The following is a 24505-nucleotide window of genomic DNA, read 5'->3' as shown; positions in this document are numbered from 1 at the left end:
ATTAAACTTTAAAATGTTTTTTTTATCTGTTACGTTATAAGCTGTAATATAGTATTAATTATTAATGAAAAATTAAAAATACTACAATGTGAGTATATTTTTTAAGGAAGTTTATTTTCGTTTTTACGTGACAATTATAATTAATTGTTTAAAAATAATAAAAAAATTCATGAAATCAGTACTGTTATAATTTTTACGTTCAATTGTTTACTTTTAATGCATTTGTTCAATTCTACCATAAAATTGGATATTTTAACAATTCTATAACTATGTTTTCGGTAATCTCGTAAATTACACGTATATATTTTTATGATTTTTTACGCATTTAGTGTAATACAATAGAATATTAACAATGAGTAACATCTTTATTGCTATGATTAAAATTAATTAAAAGGAGTATTGAGAAGTAGACTATTGAAAGATATTGGGTTGTTACAATTATTATGTTGAGATAAAGCAAAAATTTCATATTATTTAAATTTGTTGAATATCAATTGCACAGGCTTATAGGTAATCTTTTTTCATAACAATTTTGACGTGGGTGCGTCATGAGAGTTTCTCTTACACTAAGAAAATTACAGTAAATGTGATAATAACAAAATCACAAAATTTCTTACAATTTCTTGATATTTTACTAATAAAAAATATACATCTGTGCAATTTATTTTCTAATGATATCCATTTACTGTTCATTATGACAACTGATGAATAATTATTAATTATCAATGGATTAATGATTAACCGAAAATATTCACAATTGGATCAATACAAAAATATCCTATCTATTCATATCAGGGTTAACAATATTTTTTAATTAATGAATTGCCCAAATTTCCTTAATTATTGTCGGCATTGCTTGATTCTAAGATTGTCCAGTTATTTAAATTCGGACTTTTTTATTTACTGAGTAATATATTGAATGTTGAATTTTTTTTTCATTATTAGAAGTTTGTATTACGAACAATATGAAAAGCATGAACCATTATAAAGCAATGTTGATCAAATATACTTTTCACTTTTGTTGAAATATTTTAACTTTTAGCTGAATTGATATCGAAGATGATAGAGTTATACATTAAATGTTACATATTTAATGGAAGTATTGGTGTCAGGTAAACGATGGAGTGAAGAATGTAAGTGGTTGCACGATAAAATTTATATCATCGTATTAACAACTATCTGATATGGTAAATATTAAAAATTTTCAATAATTCCATTTTTTTTTATGTCACGTAAAATGGATTAATTTAAAAGCTATATTCTTAAATAAATCTATTTTATCATTGAAAACATTAAAAAAATATACAAAAATCAATCAACACAAATATTAAATCACACAATAAAATTTTATCGTCAACTATGTCAATACTCGCATGTTAAGTCAAAGTATTTTTACAAAATAAATTTAAGTATGACATTTTTTTTTGTTGATAAATGATATTAAATAAACAAATAAATTTTTATATCAATTTTGTTACGCTTAATTAGAAGTTTCAATAAATTTTTAATTCATTGATCTAGTCATACAAAATTTTTTAAAAATTTACTGAACATTTGATACACGAGCAAAGTCTTTCATAATTAAAAGATGAATGAGTATAAAAATTAAAAAATTATTTTATAAAATTGTACTTGATTAAGAATGAATATTAAATATTTTGAAAATCGTCTCAATATTTTTAGCAAAAACTAACGTTCAAAAATGTAGTAGAGAAAAGTTATTTACTTTGTATTTCATACATTAATCAATAGATATTATAGTCATTATTAATTTATGAACATATGTCGAAAATTTGAATAATTAAATTTTTTTTTTTATTATACATACAATTATCTTGCAGCGTGTGCTTCAATTTAAGCGGCTTTAAAATAATGTACACAAATATGAGTAGTCAGATTTTAATAATTAAGGCGGGTTGGTCCAATTTATGTATTCATTATGTTTGTTGGAACGGTGAGTTCATGTATATACGCGATACATACATTAGATAGTAAATCGACGCGACTAATACTTTGTTAACTTACATTTGTCATCAACTATTTATATGGTATTTTAATTTAAAAGGCATTTTGGTAATGGATTGTAAGCATGTCATAAAATGACAGCTTTCAACCTTTTCAAACCCTTCATAATTGAGCACTAAAGATCTACTGAGCTAATTACATTATCAATCTTATTTTTCCAAGAGAAAATTACAATTTAAAAGATAAAAATAAATTTCTCAAAACTCACTAATTATTATCCATTTTTAACAGTATTAGATGCATTAATAATTTTTATGAGACTTTCAAATTGTGATGTATTTTAGAAATTTATTTTTTAATTTTTAAATTGAAATATCTCTTTAAAAGTATGATAATTTAACGTGAAGTAATAAACGTCGGAGTTATTAACAGAGAAATATCAGATAACCGGCACTTATGTCATTATGTAACTGATATGACATGAAGTATTAATCTTCAATAGAACAAGTTTGTGATGTTCACACTATTTCTTGTTTGTATGTTACACATCTCACGTGGATCGTACATTTTTATTATGGTAAATTATTCATTCTTTTAATTAATCAACGCTTCCACGATGGTAATTTATTGTATTAAATGAAATATCATTCCCAAATACTTGCGGAAACTATCGAGGGCATAACCATTGCAAAAAGAATTCCAACGAAAATTCCAGTGATGAGAAATGCAGCAGCAAACATTCCAGCAGTAGATGCATGTCGAGAATCTACCATTCTAAAAAAATGAACTCTTGTATTCTTAAGTACTTTTCGTTTTAATTATGTCAATAATATTCATTTCAAAGAATTTTTATAATAAATGCATAACGCAATAAACTAGTTTACTTACGTAGGACAATACATCATTCCAAGAGAGGACAGATAGCCACTACTCAAACCCATTGTTGCTGCTATTCCAAGATAAATCCAATCATTGTTTACATAAATTGGTAATGTACGAGCCACAAGCCTTGGTTTATAATTACACAACAAAAATAGTGGAATATATAAAACACGTAGAACAACTGGAACAACAAGCCATTGTTTCTTCGGCTGAAAAAAATTAATTACCGTCAATTTCGATATATCATATTTTAATTATATCTTGAAAATCAACAAATCAAAAAAAAAATTACCCATTGAATGAATGATGTAATAAAACTACCTATCATCGCAGTCACATTAAATAACACAAAACACATTATATCAGTGTAAATTTTTTCTGTCTCTTTCCCAGTATAAATCGTTTCAATAAATGATGGATCTGATGATTTAATGTCAGACTGGACAGATGGAAAGAGACTTAGAGTAACGAAGAATATGAAAAATATATTGAACAATTGTGGAGAACATTGTTTAAAGATTTTCCAATAGGGCGGAGTTCCTCGTGTTTTAGATTTTACATCTGAATCATTTTTTCGTTTTTCTTTATTGTGTAAATATTCGTGATATCGATAAAACCTCTGTAAAATATTAAAACAATATTAATTTATTTTTATCTGTAATGATATATCGAATATAAAAGGTGAATGGTCTGTTATCAGAGAAGAAAATATTACTATTCAATTTCTCTTGATGCTATCTAAACTTAGATCTATTACTATAAAAAAATAATTACTGTACTTACATTTATTGGTAGTGCAAAATATGTATCGAAACAAGCTAGTAGTACAAAGAGAGCGGTTATAAAATAATAAATAGCTGCTCTGCGTTCTTCTGGGGTAATTAAATCAGCTAAAAGATTTATAACAGCTGTAAACGTTCCACTAATATTCTGGAAAATGTTAACAATTCATCAGTATATAATATTATTTGGTAATTGAAGTACAATTAAATAATTAAAAGTCAAAAAAATTAAATAAGCATATGAAACTTTATTCTTACTGATCCTAATATAACAGCTCCGGTATATTTTTCTGGTAATTTTGCAGCCATACCGAAAACTGAATTTTGATAAATACCATTCGAAGCTGCAAATATTTATTACAATAATTAAATCCATCTATTTAAGTATTTTCATCATAAGAAAGTGGTACTCATATACTACTCACTGTTTAATATTACAACAGAGATCATTGTAATCCAGAAAAAAATTCCTGGCCATGCTGACGTATCTATCATAGCTAAAATTACAGTCTCCACAAATATTAAAACTTGCATGAAAATTCCCCATACTATTCGCGTCGTTAATTCACCTCTGCAATAATCAAATAACAATTATAATGAATTAATTCAATTAAAATCAAATTATAACAAATTCATTGATCAGAATTAGATTATTTTGATATTTACCCTAATGTCATAAAAATATTTAACCAATTAAAGATAAGATTAGGTATCTGAGCGGCAAAACTAACGCTCGATACATAATTTGCTCCATAACTTGTTTCAATTCCTGTGTAATTACTTGAAAATTTATAGTTAGCAAAGTACTGAAAATAAAAACTTTCATCAGTATAAGGTCATTATCATCTGGCACAAACGTGAGTCACTTACATTCTTAGCTGTAATGAACATATTCCATGGCATTAAAGCTCCAATACCATGAAGCAACATGATAAAGAATACCAAATTCAGTCTATCTTTGGGAGGATTTAATTCAAGATTCACTTGATCCATTGTTAATTCTTTAAAATTTAATTCGTCGTCAGGTTTATCTGTTCCTTCCCAACCCGGTGACAATCTAACTGGTTCTAAAACACCATTAATGTTCATTAATATTCAACATCCTACTAAATTATCAGTTTAGTGTTTGTTGCTTTTGTTACACATTGCATATTATCTGCTGATTACGCAAATTTAGTTTTTAACATTATTTGAGTTTTTCTTTTACTTAGTTATTTTTCTTCTGTGTTTTGACATTAACATAGTTATCATTACAGTCAGCGAAGTGAAATTGTATTGAATAAATTTTTATGAGTAATATATGTAATCATAAATATTCTTTAAATATCTTTAAATTGAACAATTTGATGGAGATAATAGATAAATAACTTTTGAATTAAATATAAAAGATATTATAAAGTCAAGATTATAGGCCAATTCAAATCAATTTATAAATTGAATTCTAGCAATAAAGCCGAGTGTTTAGGCCGATATAGATATCTTAAATAATGTTATTACTAAATCAAAAGAAATAAAAACTATAATCAAAACAGTTATTCATTTACCAATAATATTTTCCATAATGAAAGTATTGTAGGATTTTAAATAATTCTTTTCAATTCCTAAAAATTGACCAAACAATTATTACAAAATTCTACATTTTCGGCTATTAATGTTATTGATAACATAATTTACTTATGAAGCCAATAATTTAATTGAGTAATTATGAAATTATTCATTAAAATTTATCACACAGAGACAAGAAGTTTGAGATAAAAGTTACAATGATGAGTTAAAAATAAACAGACTTCATACCTTATGATCGAAAAATTCAGCTGAATTGATAGTATTGGAGTATAATATTATTTGATGATTTTCTAAAGAAGCCAACTTGGCAGTGTATCAAAAAAAGGGAGTAAAAGAGTGGTTTGAAAAGATAAATAAAAAGAATAAAATATCAAGAATGTTTGGAGCACTGAATGTAGTTCAAGAAGGCTATAGTATTAGAAAAATTGAAAAACAGAGAAATGTAAAGAATCAAAATAAGTGATTAAGAAAAATTTGAAATAACACTTAAATTATTTGAAATCATACCTCGTACAACAATTTTTGTTGAATTGGCATTTTTTAGGAGAGTTTGTTCTTCAACTCCTGCTTCAAATTCCCTTTGTGTGTATGTACCAGCCATTGTACAAATATCAAAACTAATATACACTTTATATGAAAGAAAAGATTATAAATTTCTTAAATATGTTTTGTTAATACATTTTGAAGACAAAACATGTTAGACTTAGTTATAGAAATTCGCGGGAAATAGCAACAAGCTAAATCAACTTCTTGTAACCTCTTTTTAGCTGTATGGATGAAAGAGAACTTATAAATTCGTTCTTTATGTTACAATTATTTATGAATTATTGATAATTATTCATGCGGAAAATGGGAATAATTAACGACTACTAGCTAGTGATTACTTATGAAGAAAAACGTTCACACGCTTTTATGTATCACAAGCTAAGCATTTTCCCCTACCATATGAGATTTGAGGTTAAGCGGGGTTAAAAGACCATTCTTACGCATCACATGATAACAAACAAAATTAACTTGTTGAATAAATCGAATAGATGGCTGTTGCATATCAATAGTGAATACAGTAAGTGTTCGTAAGAGTATATAGGATGCGCTAGCTGCGATTATTATTTTTTATGAAAGACTTTTAATTTTTTAATTAGCATCATTTTTTCATAATATATCATTTTCTTACAATTTAGTTAAAGAAATTTTTGTACAAAAATTTAATTTTAAATTCTAAAAAGAAAAAAAAGCAAACAAAAATATTTCGTACGGTTGCGGTGAAAACGAGGGAGCGATGAGAGAAGCGCCAGTGTAACATGGCGGAGTGATGTATTATTTTGTTCGTTCTTCTGCGAGTAAATTTATTAAAGATTTGTAAAATTTTTAAATTGAATAAATATCTGTTGTTATATGAATTAATATTTTATAACTAATTATATACATTCTATCTTTTGATACATTTTTTTGTTAATAATTATCAAATCTTACAGAGTAAATTTAATTATTTTACTTTGTGCGCATCGTGATTGCCGAAACCTTTTTTCATTCAGCAAACATGGTTTCGATTTCTGCTTTGTCTATTAAATTTTTAATGTTATGTGGTTCTTTGTGAAATACTTTTTAGTGTTAACTTTAAGTTTGAATAAATCATGTCATCGATGCAAAATAAAATGAGAGGTAATTTCTGTGGCAATTTAATAACTTAACCTCCAATTTAAAAAACTAGATCTATCATGAACTCGGGACTTGCCGAAATAAAATGATACGCATTTTTGTATTAAAAAAATTTATTAACTTATTAATTATTTTATATTTTAGGTCCGGGGCGTCCACCAAAGTCTAAGAGCTCTTGTACTTGGTGTGGGGAAACCAAACAACCTCTTAAATATGTTTTACCAACTCAACGTGGGAAAAAAGAATTTTGTTCTGAAACTTGTTTATCAGAGTTCAGAAAAACTTACGTTCGAGGTACCTGTTTTCGTTGTGACAATGTGATTCATTGGAATGGTCCACCATTCAGATTAGAACAAAAAGATGGTCCAAACAAAGATTTTTGTTCTTCGTTTTGTTTAAACAAGTATCAAAAACAGGAACTTGCAGCTGAAATCAAGAAAAGTAAGTAACGAAAATTTGTGGTATACAATAGTTTCTAATAAGCGTAATTTATAAATTTTTTATAATTTTATCAATTCAGATTTAGGTGAACAATCATCTTCAACAACACCACCAGCTTCCTCTGAACTTCCTAGTAGTAGTGGTACTATTCAATCATTTCCAACAAATAATGGAACCACTAATTCTGCTAATAATACCTCAACAAATACATCTCACGCACCATCAACATCTACTGGCCCCTTTCAATATGAAACTTATCAAACTTTTGACTGGAATTCATATCTAAAAGAGACTAACAGTATCGCAGCTCCTGCAGAGTGCTTCAAACAACATACAACTCCTCCAACAAATGATTTTAAAATAGGAATGAAATTAGAAGCTTTAGATCCGAGAAATTTAACATCAACATGTATTGCAACAGTGGTTGGAGTGTTAGGATCTCGATTAAGACTTCGTCTTGATGGTTCAGACAATAAAAATGATTTTTGGCGATTAGTGGATAGCAATGAAATTCATCCTATAGGTCACTGTGAAAGATCTGGAGGAATGCTTCAACCTCCTCTTGGTTTTCGTATGAATGCGTCTAGTTGGCCAATGTTTTTATTGAAAACTTTAAATGGAGTTGAAATGGCTCCTGCAAAGATGTTTAAACGTGAACCAAAAACTCCAAGAGGTAATTTATTCAGAGTTGGTCACAAACTTGAAGCAATTGACAAGAAAAATCCACAATTAATTTGTGCTGCAACTGTCGGTGCTGTGAAGGATGATTTAATTCATATAACATTTGATGGATGGCGAGGAGCTTTCGATTATTGGTGTAAATATGATTCACGAGATATTTTCCCAGTAGGTTGGTGTTCTGAAAGTGATCATCCACTCCAACCACCTCGCCAAAAAGCTGCAGGACAAAACAGGTTTAAGTCTCGAACGTCTAATGTACTTCCAGTGATGGCTGTTTCTGGAAATGGAGCAAGTGGAGAGCCTGCTGTTGCTCTTGTAAGTCCTGCAGGATCTAGTGCTCCTCCACAACCTGCTACTGAACCAGACACCAGTACAGCTAATAATAAACCAAGAGTTCTTGATAAAGTGACTCTTTATGTCAATCATAATTGTTCTTGTGGACCTTATTTCGATCCTAAAAAAATTAAAGCAACTCCTCCACAATTTGGAAGTGGAACTATCTCGAATGTTATCAGAGATGTTTTTCAGACATTTTTAATGGCTGCTTTGAGTCCTCGACAAATGTTAAGTCTCTTAAAACACGGCGAAGGCGAGAGTATAACATTAACTTTTGATGGAAAACCAATGACATTTCGGTTGCCTGTATTCCTTGAAGAAGAGGATTTTTATACGTATATAAAAAGACAGTTGGAAGATTTGTGTGCTTGTGAACGATTATTATGTAAGAGACAGGAAACTTGTGATAAATGTCCTAATCCTTCCCCTTCAACTGCTGCCAAGAGAGACGAAAATAATGAGTCAACTGCAGAAAAACGAAGATGGTCATCAGAAAATTCACAAACAACTTCCTCTACAGTTGGTTCTGCTACTCAGCAGCAAAAAAATCAATCTACACCATCACCTACAAATGTTGATTCAACTTTATTAGCTCCTTCGCCGGCAAAACAAGCGAAGAAATCAGTTTTAGGTTTGTAATCAATTATAATACATAAATATTATTTCTAATGTTATAAAAAATCATTTGATACTTTTGATATCAAAATGACAACAAAGTATTGATTTAAATAAATATTTTTCTTCTTTTATCAATTCAGAGTTAGAAGCAGCAACATCAACGACACAATCTGAAAGCCCTGCAAGCCGTATTTCCTCTACAGAACCAGCAGAATGGACAATTGAAGATGTGATTCATTATATCGGAGTTATTGATCCTGTTCTCGGACAACATGCTGATCTTTTTCGCAAACATGTAAGAATTTAGGTTATTTATTGTCATCTGAATATTAATAAATCTATTTATTTATGATTGAGTACATTATTATTTTTTTTAGGAAATCGATGGCAAAGCATTGCTTCTTTTAAACTCCGATATGATGATGAAATATATGGGTTTAAAACTCGGACCAGCTTTGAAAATCTGCAATTTAGTTAATCGTATTAAAGGGCGGAGACATGTAACCCTATGACTTGTTAAACTATTCAAATGAAATCTCATTACATCAAAGCAATGAATTGAAAGTTAGTATAACAGTATTACTTTCAATTGTTCAATAATTCTTGTGAAGACATAAATACAAAAGTAAATAAGAGAAAGAGTAAAAAAAGAAGATTTATTTACACATAAAAAATTTAGTGAAAAAAAGACAAACAAGTGAATCACATAACTTACAAACTTGTCATTAAGTATTTCTGATAGTCTATATGTTTATTATCGAACATTATCTATTTTCATGCATTATAAATAGTAATGATAGATGCGATGAGTCAGTATACTGGTATGTATACGATAATTTGTGAATTTTTCTTGATTATTAATAATGTATTTAAAACTCGTTCTATATTAATAGATTGATTTCCGTATGCACAGATAATCAATGAAAAACTTGATACACCTTCGAGCTTTCTTTCAAACCATTATTGAATTATTTATGTATTTACATTTTTACACATAATATTATTTTTTAAATAGATCGTGGAGCACATTGAAAATAGAAAAAAAATTCTATAATTTGATTAATTAATTTATTAATTCACATATATAATCGCATGAAATAATTTTAATATTAAATCTGCAATGTGAACATTTAAAATATTGTAAATGGCCTATTATTATTTTGTTAATTGCAATATCGTTTACAAGTCAGTGTACCATGATTTTTATTCAAGTCGTTTAAACACCTGTAAATAACTAGAAGTATAAATATATATGTATCTATATATAAATACATACTAATTAGTAACTTGAGAAATTAAATAGTAATTTTTAATAATATGTATTCATAGCTCCATTTTGTGATAGATTTACTCAGAGACTTGGTAATATATCATTTTTACATCTCCGATATTTTGTCATGAATTCAATTTATTCTCCAAAAACTGATAAATTTAAACTATTTGTTTGATCTTTTGGCATTTACGCTATCAATAATTAATTTTCTATGAATATTTAAGTTGTATATTGTAAAAAAATAAAATAAGTTTGCGTTATTAGTATATTTTATTGTTATTGTTATTATTATCATTGATTATAAGTATTCTAACAAAAATGAAATATTAGCTATCATAGGTTTTAATAATTAAAAAAGAAATGTTAACATACCAAAAAAATACGAACAAATAAATTTTTTATACATTATTTCAAAAAATGATCTTATGCCATATAATATCAATTTGATAGCGTGAATATCGAAGAATTAATTTGATAATTAATTACTTAGATATTAAGAACTATTATTTTATCATGCATATAGCCAGTATCAACAAAAATATTTTATGTTAAAATTCCTTGCTGCTTTTAGTAGAAAAGATAAAATAAATTTCTGAGATATAAAAAATAATTCAATTTTAATACTTTTAAATGCGATTCTATTATTATTAAATTATATTACACAGAATAAATACAATTAATATTTTTTATTAGTATCTGTAGAAACATAATTTATCCATTGACCATTTTCACGTTTCCATCTTATTTTAAGGTTTTCTCCAGATGGTAGTTTCTTAATTTCCTTCTTCACATCAAGTTTTGGAATTGTAGTGGAAATTATAACATCACCATTGTTTTTTCTATCCGAATTATCCATTTTTAATGAGGTACTTGCTATTTTGTCAGTTACCCGAGGTCTCAATGATTCTGTATTATCACTTAATTTACTTGAAAATCTTTCAAGTGTTTCGTCCTTGGTTTTTATTGAACTCTGTGCTCTCGGTGGATTAAATGTTTTCTTTTCCTTTGGATAAAAATCTGATGGCTTGGCCAAAGGACTATTATTACTCCAATCAAATTTTTTAACATCGAATGGTGACGAAGATGAGATTGATGATATTGAAGAATACGAATTTTCACTGTCTTTACTTACTGATTCATCCGAATACTTTTCTTCGCATATCTTTTCAAGTGAATCGGATAAACATTTTGAAACAGCTTCTTTTATTTTTAGTTGACAAGAGTTTAATTTTTCCTTCTGATTGTTAGGAATAACAGCATCCAATCTTTGTGAGAATGCGCCATCCGATAAAAAGATTATCAATATATAGAATTTTATCACAAAATACATTTTCATTCATGCGGTAAAGTATTTTTTATTTTTTAAAAATTTATTTTTAACTTATTGGCGATACATTCTTTTTGTTCCTCCTATTTGTACAGTTTTTTATCTCAATTTTTTATCATTAACCACGATGTAATAATAAATAAAGATTGACTCTGATGTAATAACATTTTTATTATCGAACTAAAGTCAACTTAATACATACATAATAGTTAAAATATGAATAATTTAGTACAATGTTGGTAAAAAAAAAATAAAGAATGCAATAAAATAATGATGAAGACTCAGAGTATCGTGAAAATTAATTTTATTTTTTTATAATTTATTTTATAGATCACGACAGTGCAAATCAAATTGCACATCGTATTATTCGTATTTTATGATATACTATGTAATTCCAAAAAAGTGCTTGACAAATTTCATATTAATTAATGTACAAATCACTCAATTAGTTGACATAGCGCATGAATTCTATCAAATATCATACGTACTTCAAATACTTCCATCATAATCACATTCAAACATTTTTAAGGCTACTAAATTGCCAATTGCTGTTTAAACTTATTTTAAAAGTCTAAATTATTTTTAATTAAATTATTCATGCCTTAACATTTTATTTAATTGATTAATTAATAATTTTAATAAATAAAATTAATTAATTAATATGTTTTACGTATATTCTCTTTGTCACTTTCAGAAAAATAATAAAAATTAAATGATGCTACAAATATCTGAGCATTACAATTAATTATAAATATATATTTATATTGCAAAACTTCGGTCCTTGTACATATTCTTTCTTTAACGTTTCTCGTTTTTTCATACAATAATTTATTAGGATGAAGACTGTTGCTCATCATATCCTGCATTCACTTGACAAGTACAAGAATATTTTCTATCCAATTTTAAAATTTCCTGATTTTTGAAAGATTAATTTTCAAGTATCAAAAATTATCGTGATAATTTTATTTTAAAAATTCTAAATATCCATTTCAAAATTTGCTTATGGAACAAAAATCTATGTCATGGGTTAACTGACCCTCTCAAGAATGTGTCATATTGTTTACCTTATTTAAATTCTGAATTAAATTCATTCATTTTAATTTTATATGAGGTATTTTTATACCTAATTCATTCATCAATAATAAATTTTTTGCAACAATCTTCATTTATTTGTTTCTAAACACGCATATCCTCACACATCAGATGTGATAAAAAATATTTTGAAATGGCTTTTATAGGACTTGAGTCGTTTTCAAGTTGAAGATCATGTGATTTGAATAATTTATTATAAAAAAAAAATAATAATCTTATTATAGAAATTAATGATTGAAAATTTCAAATAAAAATGATATACGAAATAATCAAAATACTCCGACAACAATGATATACTGGTTTTGTAATGTGTTTGCAATAATCAATCTGAAAAATGGTTGTAAAAAATATCTACGTATTCCGTATCTTTCCAGGAACATAATTTTTATCTATCACCGGCTCTTGCAAAAACATATGTAAACATCTTTCATTTTGTGCTAAAGGATGACCTGCAATTCTAAGAGAAAAAAATATTTTTACTTATTGAACCGTTTCTTTCTATATCTATATCAACATTTAATGCAATAATAATTATTTAAAGTGAACTTACTTATTAACGAATACTTCCAAACCCTTCCTGCGATCTTCAATGAAGTCTTCTTCAAAGATACCATCATCTCCTCGAAAAGGCATTTGACGTTTCCAAGCTTTGCCCGGCAATGAGGGAACTACGATCTAGAATATGCAAATTTAACCGATTAATTGATGTTATTGACATTAGGTATTTAAATGAAAACATAAAAAAGGCAAACAAAAATACTGTAATACAGATGTAAATTATGTATGACATTGCAAACACATGTACCTTGCTATCTCTTTCTAGTTCATTTCTTAACCATTCAAAGTCACTATATCTTCTCCTGACACTTGACTCTTTCACTTTGAAGACTGGTAAGTTTGTCTGTAAATAAAAGATGGTCACTTTATAGATTTAAATGAAATCTTACAATGCCCTAAGGGATTATTTGTGACCTTACTTATTTATATAAGTGACAAATGACTCCTTTAAAAATGGAGTGTGATGTTTATGAATACAATATTAAAAATCTTCTAACTGTTAATAATGATAGATAATCATCATTAGTAGTAATAATTGAATATTGTCATGCAAATCTGAGTTGAATACAGTTATCTTATAAATAACTATGATAAATCATTTAGTTTGAATAATATAAGGTTTTAAAATATATTTTAGAAGTGATAAACGATAATGACGTGTTAAGAGATGTGTTCATTAATGACTGATCATTTTACTTGCAATGTTGTATGGTTGTTGAGGATGAATAACCTATGTTGTTATTGCAATTGTGATAACAAAAAAATTAGAAGCATACTAAAGTAAATCAAATTGCGACAATATTATTGATGGATTATTTAAAAAATAGGATGGAGCATTTCACTTACCTTCATGCGAACCTCATAATCAGTATAACGTTTTTTGCCGACACCGTGAGTGACTGGGTTGATCACATCGATCTCTAGGAAATTGGCTGGAGCGGCGTATGCATCGTCGAGAGTTTGTTTCTTGACATTTAGCCGTCTCGTAGCATCGACTGTTGTATCTGCCATTATATTATTCTAATATTCAATTAAACGAATCCACCTACCAAATGATCAACGATAAAAAAATGATAACAAGACTTCTCGCGCTTCACTCAACTGGAGTTAACCACGCAACAATAAAAAACGACAATTGTGTCAATGATCAGATGCTCGCAAACTCTCAGTAGAAGTCAACATGCATAAAATAAAAATCCCTAGATATTTCTATTGATACCGCGAAGTTTTAAATGATCACTGACCTGAAAATTTTGTCAATTCATGAACCAATAATGTAACACTTATCATTAAAACATTAATTTTGAGTTAATGTAGAAGTTTATTTTGTTAAAAAATTAAAAAATACTTTATTTGATATTTATATAATTCATCAAAATATTTTAATTATAAATAATTAGGTACTCGTTTCGGAGTTATTTTTCATGGCCTTTTTTTTCCCTGCCTTTGTAGTTTTTTTATTATTAGTTCGTTTTGCTGGCAGTTTAGAAGGATAAAACGTTGCAGGCATCCGATTGAAACATATTAAAGCTGGAGTTAAAAGAGTTTTGTCTATTGATGGCCATGGAGAATTTGGAATTGTTCTAAACTCTTCATCACAATAGATAGTCTGTAAGTCCATTGTATTTTTGCTGGAACAATAACAATTTTTACTATATTCATTATATATTTATGTATTTTTATGGACAGTAGTTGTATCAAATGTAATTCATACTCATTAGTATCAACAGCTTTATAAATTGTTACGAATGCTCCACTTCTGATAGTATGCCTTAAAAGGTATTTTCCTGGAGTCATTTTTATCATTGTTTCAGTAATATTATATAACAATGGCAGAATATCTTCTCCTCGAACATTATATAGTCTTACTAATTCATTGTTGATTGAAATTGGTGAACGTCTTTCATATTGAATTAATTCAGACGTTTTTTGATGAATACGAACTAAAAATAATATTGAAGGTGATAACAATGATGATAATAAATGATAAATTTATAAAATAATAAGATAAATTACGTCTAACGAGTGAGGTATCTGGTGTAAATGCTAGTGAGATCCATTGTTTGGCTGCTTCTTCTAAAGTTACTGCTTCTGCTCCAAGACTTAGTTGGTTTTCTAACTTTGGTACTAGCTTAATCCAGGCCATTTCTCCATTTTCTAATTTCTATCACACAAAATAATGTTACCATCACTTTTTTAATTTTTTGTACAGATTGAAAGTAAAGGAATCTTACCTCTACTGCATCAATTTTTGAACGCACTAACATTTTATAATCTTTTTGAATTTTATTTTTCATCAGTTCATTTTGTGTTGAACCGCAAGCGCCAAGTGTAAAAATATTATACTGATAATTATTTTCAACTCGAATTATATTGGTGTCATTTATTTCGTCATTTGTTTCAAGATCATTAGCTTTGTCAAGATCTACATAATTATCTAGATTTTTTGAAAGCTTAAAAGACTTTTGATTCTTAATAAGAAAAGTTTTTATAATATAATTGTAAATCCAGAAATTTTTTTGGAGTGCATTTTTAGCTTGAGGTGGTAGAGGTTTATCAATGAATATAACATTCCTATTATTGATTTCTTTCACTTCAATAGGTAAGATCCATATTTGTGAAAAAGACGGATCGATATTGCTCCCTAAACACTTGAGACCAGATGATGATATTACAATATCTACATCATGCGATTCAGCAAATTTCAGACACATTGGGTCTTCACTTATTTGATTTTTGACCCTCAATTCTGATGGTGTAAAATATTTTTTTTCTATCTTTTCTGACTTCAAAAAAAAATTATATCTAAAACGGGTTATATCTGGCAATTCGAATATTGGCAAAGAATCCTGAAAGAAACTTTGATTTATTATAAATATATATTAATATATTATAGAAAGTTTATATGACATACTGGATCTAGAACAGTAGAATCAAAGTTGTATTTTATATTTTGGTCAGAAACAAATGGAATAGTTCCCACTTCCATATAATACCTATGAAGATTTAAAGCATATTCTACTTTACTTTTCCATTTAAGATTGATCAAATCTTCTCTATCAATTTTTATGTCTGATGAATCCCATTCTTCTTTGGCTAATTTTAAAAATTCTTCTTGTTCTTTACTTATATCATTTTGTAAATTCTGAAAATGAAGAGTTGTTCTGTAAAGTAAAAACTTAACTTATCTTGATAATATAAACAATCTATATTAGCATACCAAATAAGCAGTAAGCTCATTTTTAGTTATAGTCGACATATCTGGTCTACCAGAAGACGAAAAATGTTTTAAAATTTTTACACACATAGCATGTTGTTCAGAATTTAAACTTGAAGGTCTTGGAAATCTCATCTCACATCGTACGATTCCAGGTACATAAGTTTTTTTTTCAACGGTCTTATCGGGTTCTGTTGATACTAATTGATCTTTTGACTCTTCTTTTTTTTTTTTTGCTTCCTTTTTCAAAAATTCAACACTTTCTGGTTTAACTAAGTCTAAAAAATCTTCGTGAATATTTTTTAAAGGATCAACAAATTTATTCCGAAGAATTTTGTACATAACACTTGAGTGTTCTAACCTTTCGACATTAACGAATTCATTGTCTACTATGTCATTCAAGGATGGATGCCTGTAAAAATCAGCATTTTGATTATGTTCCATAAAATATCGTGTAAATTAATTAATTATCTTACCAATCAATATTTAAAAAATCCTCCATTTTTCATATCAAGCTAAAAAATAAAAATAGAAATTCACAGCACAATGTTTTTCTAGAATTTATAATTTTCTTTTTAACCAGATGGTATCAATGACTCAGAAAAAAAATCCCTAGAAATGTGCGTCATTTTTAAATGGTTGCACAATTATTGGAGTCACAACACAAAATGTTGTATTTTTTTATATAGATTGCTATAAATTTTTGGTACGAATAAATAACGTAAATATATTTGTATTACATGTTAAAATACAATCAATTTAATTTCTTTACATAAAAAATATTTCTATATAAAAAAAAGCATTGCTGTAGAATCTCATCACGTTGTCTAGCAACCAAGATCATATCAATGCACGCGCAGAAGCTTATTTACCAAGAGTCAAGTCCACGTAACATTAGAATTGTCCATTATTTATAAGCTGAGTATTGTAGAAATTGAATTAAATCGATTATAACTTTTGTTGCGATGACAATAATACAACCTACTTTTCATTCCAACAATTAACCACATTTAATACAAACTAATTTCAAATCGTAGTATGAGTTCTAGTCAAACAAATGTGTCACGCAAAAAAATTACTTCTTCAAAAGAAAGTTCTTCACGTCATGATGAACCCCGGAAGAAAACTTCCACTTCAAAGAAAGAAGAAGAAAAAAGTGTTACTTCAAAATCAAGTCGACGAAGTGGAAGCAATAGTGATAGGAATTCAGTCAAACAAGATTCTGTAGAAAGTTTAAATCGTGTTAAAAAGGATAAGACTGTTAATAAAAATACACAATCATCATCAGTAAATTCAATCTCGAGAGTTAAAAATACGACTTCTCATAAAATATTGGCATCACCAAGGTCAAGTATGAACGAAATAAAAACAAAATTAAAAACACAAAGTAATGAAGAAAAAAGAGGAGTGAGTACGATTTATATGCCGAAAAGAAGTACTAGTACTTTAAAACAATCAAGTCCAGCTGCTGTCAAAACAAGTAAAGATCTGGACAAAGGTAGAGAAAAAAATCACGAAAAGCATAGAAGTAGAGAAAAATCTGAAACAAAAGCTAAAGGTTCTAGTCAAGAAGCGAGTAGTAGTAAACACCGTTTACCTTCAAGAGAGAGAAGAAAATCGAGAACACTTAGTCCTAGTGAAGTTAAAATGTTGAATAGAAATTTAAATAATCATGGAGGTGTATCATCATCGAAAAAAAAGTCAGGAAAGCATAGTTCTTCATCTGAATACGAATATGAAGATGATTTCGAGGATTATGAGTCTGATTTCCAAGAATGTACTGATAGTGATGCTTCGCCAATTAGTGAATCCGAAGAAAATTCGAGTTCCAGTGAAGAACCTATTGAATTAGTGAATAAAATTCAAAATAATGAAGAAAAATCTACTGTTTTTCTTAAAAAATATTCTGAAGAAGAAAAAATGCTGGATTCAGGACATTATGATCTTCAAGAAGCTCGAAGAAGAGCAGCACGAATTGATTTAATGTCTGCTAGTAGAGCTCATCGAATTCCAACACAAAGCCTTCAACGACCAGCGTTTGTACATAATGAAGATCCATCTGAAAAAGAAGTCCGATCAGAAGTACGATCATTACCTTCTAGTGCTGATGAAGGATTCGAAGACGGAAGATCCGACGATTTTGTTAAATCTCCGCCCGTTTCAGGCTTAATGTCAATGGTTGAAGATGTTGATGCTCCAAATATTAATGAAAAACCCAAGCTAACAGAAGTAGAAATAAATAAAGAGTCTAAATATTTAATTAGAGGTAGACAATTACTTCAAATGATTAAATTAGATCGGGTGTCTTGGTCACTATATGAATCTACTCCAATTCCTTACGATGATTTCATTCGCATTCATGGGAAAATGAATACTAGACAAATATCGACACAGACTAATGAAGATAACTTAAGTGTTGATATTCAGACTGAAGAAATAGAATGTAGAAACATGTGGACACAGTTTCCAATAGTTTGTAAAAGTGTATTGAAGACCAATGAAGACATTAAAATTTTCACTAAAGAGTTAGTAGGAGTTGGTAGTGATGATACTGACGTTGATGACTTGAATCCTCATCAGAATCAAATTTATTATGATGTTTTACAGTTAAATGATTTTTTATTGAATGCAGGAAAGTTAATGTTAGCTTTGTTAGAAGGAAAATCATCTGCAAAGATGAATTTTCATAGAAGAGAAGATCACAGTCGTAGCTTACCATTTAGTGAAGGCTCTATCAAATTATCTGTTGCTTCTGTTACGTTTTTAGCTAGCAGACCAGTGACTTTAATCAGATACAGTGAAGTCTCGCATAAAATATTATTAACCATTCATGATCATGCTGATGAAGACGTTGAAACTCCGATGGATGAACATTCTTACATCACTGATTGTTACATTGGATGTTTATGGAATATTTTTGACCCTTCAAAGCCTGTAAAAATATTTTATTCCTCTAGCAATATTTGTGCATGTTGTTTTCATCCTACGAATTATAATATCGTCTTCGCTGGACTTGAAGATGGTTCTATGAGCCTTTGGGATCTTGGAGAAAATGAATTTTATCATCGACGCATAGAGGATAGAGAAAATAAATCAAATTGGGTTATTAGAAGTCCTACATTCACTTCTGGAGGTAATTTTGAAGACAATATGACTGAATCTTCAAAAATTGTCGCAGTTACAGTTTTATCAAGAATTAATAATGATCCAAGTGGAATTATCGGAAAATTTATGCCTGTTGAAGTTTGTAGTTTAAATGAAAAAGGATGTTGTATGATTTGGAGTGTTGTGAAAAGTTTTGAAGGAAGTGTAACTGATGATTTGGGACAGTCTTGGTGGGGAAAATTGAGACTCTTTAAAAGTCATGAAATTTTATTAAACATAAATAATGGAATTCATGATAATTTTATGCAAGAATTCAAAGATATGTGTTTGGATTGCATCGATACGAATAGTTTATACATCAGTGGTAATACAAATAAAATTATTCATGCAACACGCATAGGAAAGAAATGTAAACCACAGTTGTATGCTGCAAATGGTAGATAACATACTAATCGATAAATAATTATCGTTATTGTAGTTATATGAATGAATAAAATATTAATGTATTTATAAATATTTTTTTAGATATTGTTGGTGGTATAACTTGTATTGAAAAATGTCCATTCAATCAACCGTATTTTCTTGTTGGCTGTGAGGATGGTAGTATTTGTCTATTTTCTTCGAAATTAGAAAAACCTCTTGTGCAATTAAAAAATCCAAATAGCACTGCCGCAATAAAAATTATTCAATGGTCCAAATCTAAACCTTTAATTATTTATGTTCTTAATGTTGAATCAAAGTAAGTATAATGACATTTAAAAATTGTGTATAAAATTTTTGAACAATTATTAATATATTAATTTTACGTTGCAGGATTTATATTTGGGATTTACGTAAAAGTGATATTTTTCCAACTTTTAATATTACTTTAGAGAATGGGCATGTCGATAGTATGCAACTGTCACCATGTAGAAGCAATCACGATTTAATAAATCAATACATAACTCTAGGGTATAATAACGGTAATATTGAAATTCATAAACTTAATCAACAATTTCAATATCCTAATAGAGACCAAATCGCATCTGATTTAGAAGTGCTGTTAAAATATTTATCGATTTGTTAATATATTATTTATATTTGACTGTAATCACTATTAATATTTATTAATCACAAAACAGTATTTATTTTGGAATTCAAATATTTCGACAAAGCACACGTAAATGATTGAATATTATTGTTATCTTTTTATATAATAGACTGCAAATTTTTATAAAATTATATGCATTCTTGAAATATTTTAAATTTTCTTTTATTAATTAATTATTAAGCACTATAGACTGTAATAAAAATAGAAAAATAAATTGTTTACTTCAAAGTTGAATAATAAAATATCATTAATGTGATTATTTTTATCTTATGATGTAACATATATTACATATCACGTATTAAAATACCTTTTGGCATTAAAAGATGTATCACAGTTTTACAAAAAATTAATGAAAATGATTAAGTAACTTATAAAAAATATGATTCTCGATATGGCACTTGAATTAGCTTTATTACAAAGAGTTTTTTGAGTCCTAAGATCCCTGATTTGTTTCAGTACGTTTTCATAACTTCGTGGCAGCCTTACATAGTTTAAATCATCTTGTAGACTTTGAGTTTTTTCCTAGACACATAAAATATGTATAATAAAAAAATTTTTTCAATGTTTTAATTAAACGTAAATAATTATTACCGAAAAAATAACATTTCGATGTGAATCAAATGGACCATATAAAGAGAGAGCAGAAGCCTGGCCAGCAAACTTTGATCCAAACCATACATTTAATTCCATAAGCATACTACGAATCTCATCTCGTCTTATTTCAGTCATATTTGCATTGACTACAATCTAAAATAAATTGGAGTAATTTTTTGAGTAGAAAATGAGGTAATTTTAGAGAAAAAAAATGGTTCAGGTATGTATTACCGTTCCTAATGTAGTCCATGTTAAAATACAGTCATTGGACTTTTTGTCAATGCAGATACTTCTTAAGTTATGGTGTGATCGATATGAATCATTTTTTGTATTTAAATTGACGAATGCTACATCACCTTTTCCAGAAGTCAAACACTCATATGTATTTTCAATAGAAATTGATTCTTCATTTAAACCGTTATTATGAATGTCATTGTCGTCATTATCATTATTGTCATTGTTATTATTCTGATTATTTAAAATAATTCTTTGAAAAAAATGAGTAACTGCATTGTCATTTGAGCAATACCAGATAGGATTTTTAGTTCGATTTCTCATGACAACAATAAATGCATTCCATTCTAAAATTAAAAAAAAATAACTTTTAAGTAAATTATTATATTTATAATATGTTAGCCTTATTTGGCTTATCATAATTAGTTATATCATTTTCATATTAATCAATTCCTTACCAATACTTTGTTTTTTAGTAAAACAAGCGTGAGCTCCCTCAAGATCTTCAAGAGTATGGTATTTAGAATCATTTTTGACTAATATTCCATAAGTATTTAAATCTTGTGATTTTTTGGAGATTAACTCCAAAAGTTTAACTAAATTTTTTCTATAAATAAAAAGATTTCAGTTATATTTATATCAATTTCATTGTTTAATTAAATAATAAAATTTTACATACTCTTCAGCTTTCATCATTTCTTCAGGTTTAATTATGAAAAAGTCATAGTCTCCATTATGAACTGCTTCAATGCAGGCATCACGTCCGTGACGCTGATAACAAGATATTTTTGGTACTATTCCATAGGAAAAAGCTAAATCACGAATCTGTTGACATTTTCGATCTTCTAAATTTGATGCTACACACCACTTTATTGTTCGAGAAGGACTACATTCACTTCTTGAATATGCACTAGCGAAGCCGTTGTCTAAACCAAAACGATTAATATTATTTTTCATAATATTAAATTAAGCCAGTTGATTATTTCAGTAATTATTTCACAACTCACACTGAGTTAAATAATCTCCAGGTGTTTTTATAATATCAGTATTTACAGGAATTACATGATAATTTTCTAACTGATCCAAAAAATTGTTTTTCCATGATCCTTGACTTGTGCGTAATAATTTAATTTTCTTAGCAACTTTCTCAACAATTCCGCTGCAAAAAATATTTTACACGTAATCTAAACCTTCGTTGACTATATTAATAATTATATTGTTTTTACCGTCGTGCTGCAATCACGGGCCAAGGTTTAGTGATCCAAACACATGGTACACCCTCAATCATTGGTCTTGATGAACCATCCGGGCATAAATAATTATATAGGTTTTTATTTATTTTTTCTGCTTGAAAATGTGTTATTGCATCTTGTAATCGAACCCATGCTGCATCTCCAACATTATCAGTAAGACACAATAGTGCCCCTTCACGCCCATGATATTTATCACTAGAGTAACAGCCAATTGGATTCTCACATAATGCGCACAAATTCCGATACTTTGTTTCTGTTTAATAAAAAACCATATGAAGCATTAAAATAATGAAATAATTTCTTATGACTGTGAAATAAATTTTTTAATACAAACTCAATTGACTATCTTGTTTGGCATCAAATGTCCACGGCCCAGCAATGCATGCAGCTTGAAAATATTTTGATAACGATGATATATCATTTCCAAGTAAAGTTTTATCACTGTTACATTGCCTTGCAAAGATCCAGGAATGAAAGTACTGTAAAGTAGTATTAACGCAATTACTATTGTTAGTCTTGATGTGACGCTTAAATTAATTCTTAATTAGGTTTATAAGACGGAGTAATTATTTCAAAAGAAAATGATTTATACAAAAGTTTTTTACATCCGCGAATGTTCTTGTCCAATCGGCAATATCTGAATCATATCCCGGATGACACAATCTTTTCTCTTCAAGATCGTTAAAGTTTTTAATATTTTTAGTAACCAAAAGAATCATTTCAAAACGTGTCTTATCTGTTAAAAATTGTTTAATTAAAATCATTAGAAGTTTTAAAATCGAATTATATCATATTTAAAAACTTATTTACCTAGCTTTGAAGACCTCAATTCATGAGTAATTAAAATTGGAGATTCATAATTAGAATTTAAATAGTTAATTACAAGATCTTCGGGTTCAAAGACAGCAAAATCGGCATTGCCTGTAATCAGTTGTCTCAAGCAATTGGACCTATCGTTTGAAATTATCTTTTATATAATTTTGAAAAAACTTGAGTTAAAAATTTATTTATTCTTTAGTAGTTTGAATTTATTTTTATTCAAAACGACTACCTTTCATTCACCACGATGTATTCTATAGAATCATTATTATTGTTCAAATTTAAAAAATTAAATTGATGACTTTGCTGCTTGTGTACGTTCTTGGCTACGCAATATCGCACTGAAATGAATAATCAATTGAGTAGAAAAATTTATTTTCATTAATAAAGTTTTAAATAATTAAACTTACATTTATCACTGGTATCAGCACTAATCAAAATAGGAAATACAACACATGTTGAATAGAGAAAAATCAAGGTCAATATCGACATTTTTTAAATTCTATCAACTACAAAACACTTTGACCTACGTACATCACTCTATCTTATATTACATTCATTACTTGACTGATCAACAGATCGTTGGAGAGCGAGTATCAAACATTGTGTGACTAATCGGATGATCTGTGTTCAGATGCTTTCACTTTATCAGTCTCTGTTAATCAAGTAGAGCGCAGCATCTTTTTAGTTTCTTCTTTATTGAAATAAATACAGCGAACTTTCAGTGTAGAATATGAAATATAATAAAGAGTGAAAGTTCGTAATGTCTTGAATATTTTTACAAAACTTTGCTAAAACAGAAAGTTAGCATAAAATTAATATTAAAACTGATGTTAATTTACATTCAACTGAATAAATTATTTTTGTGTATGAATCTTTTTTGATTATCTGCTTATAAATTAATTAATTCCATTAAAAATCGATTATAATATGTGGAAGATACACTTTGTTTACATAAAATATTAGCAAGAACAAGGCTAGTAGAGATTAATATAATTTCAATATTAATCTTA

At 28.0% G+C, this 24505-nt stretch overlaps 7 protein-coding genes across 9 annotated transcripts; 2 read left to right on the top strand and 5 right to left on the bottom strand.

Moving 5' to 3' along the window:
* Nucleotides 1-1806: 1806 nt before the first annotated feature.
* Ent2 (Equilibrative nucleoside transporter 2) lies at nucleotides 1807-6146 on the bottom strand. The gene is made up of 9 exons (XM_035096253.1): nucleotides 5703-6146; nucleotides 4500-4696; nucleotides 4296-4435; nucleotides 4055-4200; nucleotides 3888-3973; nucleotides 3631-3777; nucleotides 3140-3466; nucleotides 2854-3056; nucleotides 1807-2739 (listed from the first exon to the last, which is right to left on the bottom strand). The coding sequence occupies exons 1-9, from the start codon at nucleotides 5794-5796 to the stop codon at nucleotides 2610-2612; spliced, it is 1470 nt and encodes a 489-aa protein (XP_034952144.1). The 5' UTR covers nucleotides 5797-6146; the 3' UTR covers nucleotides 1807-2609.
* Nucleotides 6147-6273: 127 nt separating this feature from the next.
* Scm (Polycomb protein Scm) lies at nucleotides 6274-10261 on the top strand. The gene is made up of 5 exons (XM_035096270.1): nucleotides 6274-6857; nucleotides 6999-7295; nucleotides 7375-8943; nucleotides 9071-9225; nucleotides 9308-10261. The coding sequence occupies exons 1-5, from the start codon at nucleotides 6830-6832 to the stop codon at nucleotides 9440-9442; spliced, it is 2184 nt and encodes a 727-aa protein (XP_034952161.1). The 5' UTR covers nucleotides 6274-6829; the 3' UTR covers nucleotides 9443-10261.
* A 563-nt stretch (nucleotides 10262-10824) lies between these two features.
* On the bottom strand, nucleotides 10825-11687 carry LOC118074793 (uncharacterized). Its single transcript, XM_035096261.1, has one exon. The coding sequence runs from the start codon at nucleotides 11537-11539 to the stop codon at nucleotides 10880-10882; it is 660 nt and encodes a 219-aa protein (XP_034952152.1). The 5' UTR covers nucleotides 11540-11687; the 3' UTR covers nucleotides 10825-10879.
* A 130-nt stretch (nucleotides 11688-11817) lies between these two features.
* Snx3 (sorting nexin 3) lies at nucleotides 11818-14353 on the bottom strand. The gene is made up of 4 exons (XM_035096262.1): nucleotides 14027-14353; nucleotides 13428-13523; nucleotides 13173-13297; nucleotides 11818-13079 (listed from the first exon to the last, which is right to left on the bottom strand). Exons 1-4 carry the CDS (start codon nucleotides 14189-14191, stop codon nucleotides 12974-12976), a joined length of 492 nt encoding a protein of 163 aa, XP_034952153.1. The 5' UTR covers nucleotides 14192-14353; the 3' UTR covers nucleotides 11818-12973.
* Nucleotides 14354-14504: 151 nt separating this feature from the next.
* LOC118074709 (uncharacterized) lies at nucleotides 14505-16932 on the bottom strand. 2 transcript variants are annotated; one of them, XM_035096140.1, is made up of 7 exons: nucleotides 16874-16932; nucleotides 16401-16809; nucleotides 16095-16325; nucleotides 15415-16029; nucleotides 15197-15344; nucleotides 14895-15123; nucleotides 14505-14811 (listed from the first exon to the last, which is right to left on the bottom strand). In XM_035096140.1, the coding sequence occupies exons 1-7, from the start codon at nucleotides 16897-16899 to the stop codon at nucleotides 14577-14579; spliced, it is 1893 nt and encodes a 630-aa protein (XP_034952031.1). In that variant the 5' UTR covers nucleotides 16900-16932; the 3' UTR covers nucleotides 14505-14576. The 2 variants fall into 2 exon arrangements, with proteins under 2 accessions (XP_034952031.1, XP_034952032.1); XM_035096141.1 differs by lacking the exon at nucleotides 16874-16932 and having other exon boundaries at nucleotides 16401-16675; nucleotides 16759-16809.
* Nucleotides 16933-17195: 263 nt separating this feature from the next.
* Nucleotides 17196-20700, top strand: LOC118074871 (WD repeat-containing protein 60). Its single transcript, XM_035096387.1, has 3 exons — nucleotides 17196-19938; nucleotides 20028-20241; nucleotides 20316-20700. Exons 1-3 carry the CDS (start codon nucleotides 17436-17438, stop codon nucleotides 20566-20568), a joined length of 2970 nt encoding a protein of 989 aa, XP_034952278.1. The 5' UTR covers nucleotides 17196-17435; the 3' UTR covers nucleotides 20569-20700.
* Nucleotides 20701-20841: 141 nt separating this feature from the next.
* Nucleotides 20842-24161, bottom strand: LOC118074708 (transferrin-like). 2 transcript variants are annotated; one of them, XM_035096138.1, is made up of 12 exons: nucleotides 23903-24161; nucleotides 23725-23833; nucleotides 23484-23623; nucleotides 23279-23409; nucleotides 23008-23152; nucleotides 22647-22926; nucleotides 22428-22579; nucleotides 22100-22346; nucleotides 21879-22027; nucleotides 21418-21767; nucleotides 21184-21339; nucleotides 20842-21114 (listed from the first exon to the last, which is right to left on the bottom strand). In XM_035096138.1, the coding sequence occupies exons 1-12, from the start codon at nucleotides 23982-23984 to the stop codon at nucleotides 20929-20931; spliced, it is 2127 nt and encodes a 708-aa protein (XP_034952029.1). In that variant the 5' UTR covers nucleotides 23985-24161; the 3' UTR covers nucleotides 20842-20928. The 2 variants fall into 2 exon arrangements, with proteins under 2 accessions (XP_034952029.1, XP_034952030.1); XM_035096139.1 differs by lacking the exon at nucleotides 23903-24161 and having other exon boundaries at nucleotides 20844-21114; nucleotides 23484-23640.
* Between the last annotated feature and the right edge of the window lie 344 nt (nucleotides 24162-24505).

The sequence above is a fragment of the Chelonus insularis genome, unplaced genomic scaffold, assembly GCF_013357705.1.
Source record: "Chelonus insularis isolate UGA/USDA-ARS -01 unplaced genomic scaffold, ASM1335770v1 contig_139_pilon, whole genome shotgun sequence".
Lineage (NCBI taxonomy): Eukaryota > Metazoa > Arthropoda > Insecta > Hymenoptera > Braconidae > Chelonus > Chelonus insularis.
This window is presented reverse-complemented; position numbering and strand designations above follow the sequence as displayed.

Excerpts from the sequence above, each read along its gene's own strand:
- Ent2 (XM_035096253.1), bottom strand. The coding sequence starts at position 5,796 with ATGGCTGGTACATACACACAAAGGGAATTTGAAGCAGGAGTTGAAGAA. Across the intron at positions 3,778-3,887 it reads GAGCTGTTATATTAGGATCA|AATATTAGTGGAACGTTTAC; the intron begins GTAAGAATAAAG and ends AACATTTTCCAG. Across the intron at positions 2,740-2,853 it reads GGAATGATGTATTGTCCTAC|AATGGTAGATTCTCGACATG; the intron begins GTAAGTAAACTA and ends TCATTTTTTTAG.
- Scm (XM_035096270.1), top strand. The coding sequence starts at position 6,830 with ATGTCATCGATGCAAAATAAAATGAGAG. Across the intron at positions 7,296-7,374 it reads TGCAGCTGAAATCAAGAAAA|ATTTAGGTGAACAATCATCT; the intron begins GTAAGTAACGAA and ends TTATCAATTCAG. Across the intron at positions 8,944-9,070 it reads AGCGAAGAAATCAGTTTTAG|AGTTAGAAGCAGCAACATCA; the intron begins GTTTGTAATCAA and ends TTATCAATTCAG.
- LOC118074793 (XM_035096261.1), bottom strand. The coding sequence starts at position 11,539 with ATGAAAATGTATTTTGTGATAAAATTCTATATATTGATAATCTTTTTA.
- Snx3 (XM_035096262.1), bottom strand. The coding sequence starts at position 14,191 with ATGGCAGATACAACAGTCGATGCTACGAGACGGCTAAATGTCAAGAAA. Across the intron at positions 13,524-14,026 it reads ATTATGAGGTTCGCATGAAG|ACAAACTTACCAGTCTTCAA; the intron begins GTAAGTGAAATG and ends TTTTATTTACAG. Across the intron at positions 13,298-13,427 it reads AACTAGAAAGAGATAGCAAG|ATCGTAGTTCCCTCATTGCC; the intron begins GTACATGTGTTT and ends TGCATATTCTAG.
- LOC118074709 (XM_035096140.1), bottom strand. The coding sequence starts at position 16,899 with ATGGAGGATTTTTTAAATATTGATTG. Across the intron at positions 16,326-16,400 it reads ATGAGCTTACTGCTTATTTG|AATTTACAAAATGATATAAG; the intron begins GTATGCTAATAT and ends CTTCATTTTCAG. Across the intron at positions 15,345-15,414 it reads CAAAAATTGATGCAGTAGAG|AAATTAGAAAATGGAGAAAT; the intron begins GTAAGATTCCTT and ends TTTGTGTGATAG.
- LOC118074871 (XM_035096387.1), top strand. The coding sequence starts at position 17,436 with ATGAGTTCTAGTCAAACAAATGTGTCACGCAAAAAAATTACTTCTTCA. Across the intron at positions 19,939-20,027 it reads ACAGTTGTATGCTGCAAATG|ATATTGTTGGTGGTATAACT; the intron begins GTAGATAACATA and ends ATATTTTTTTAG. Across the intron at positions 20,242-20,315 it reads GTTCTTAATGTTGAATCAAA|GATTTATATTTGGGATTTAC; the intron begins GTAAGTATAATG and ends TTTACGTTGCAG.
- LOC118074708 (XM_035096138.1), bottom strand. The coding sequence starts at position 23,984 with ATGTCGATATTGACCTTGATTTTTCTCTATTCAACATGTGTTGTATTT. Across the intron at positions 23,834-23,902 it reads TGCTGATACCAGTGATAAAT|TGCGATATTGCGTAGCCAAG; the intron begins GTAAGTTTAATT and ends TATTCATTTCAG. Across the intron at positions 22,927-23,007 it reads CAAACAAGATAGTCAATTGA|AAACAAAGTATCGGAATTTG; the intron begins GTTTGTATTAAA and ends TTTATTAAACAG.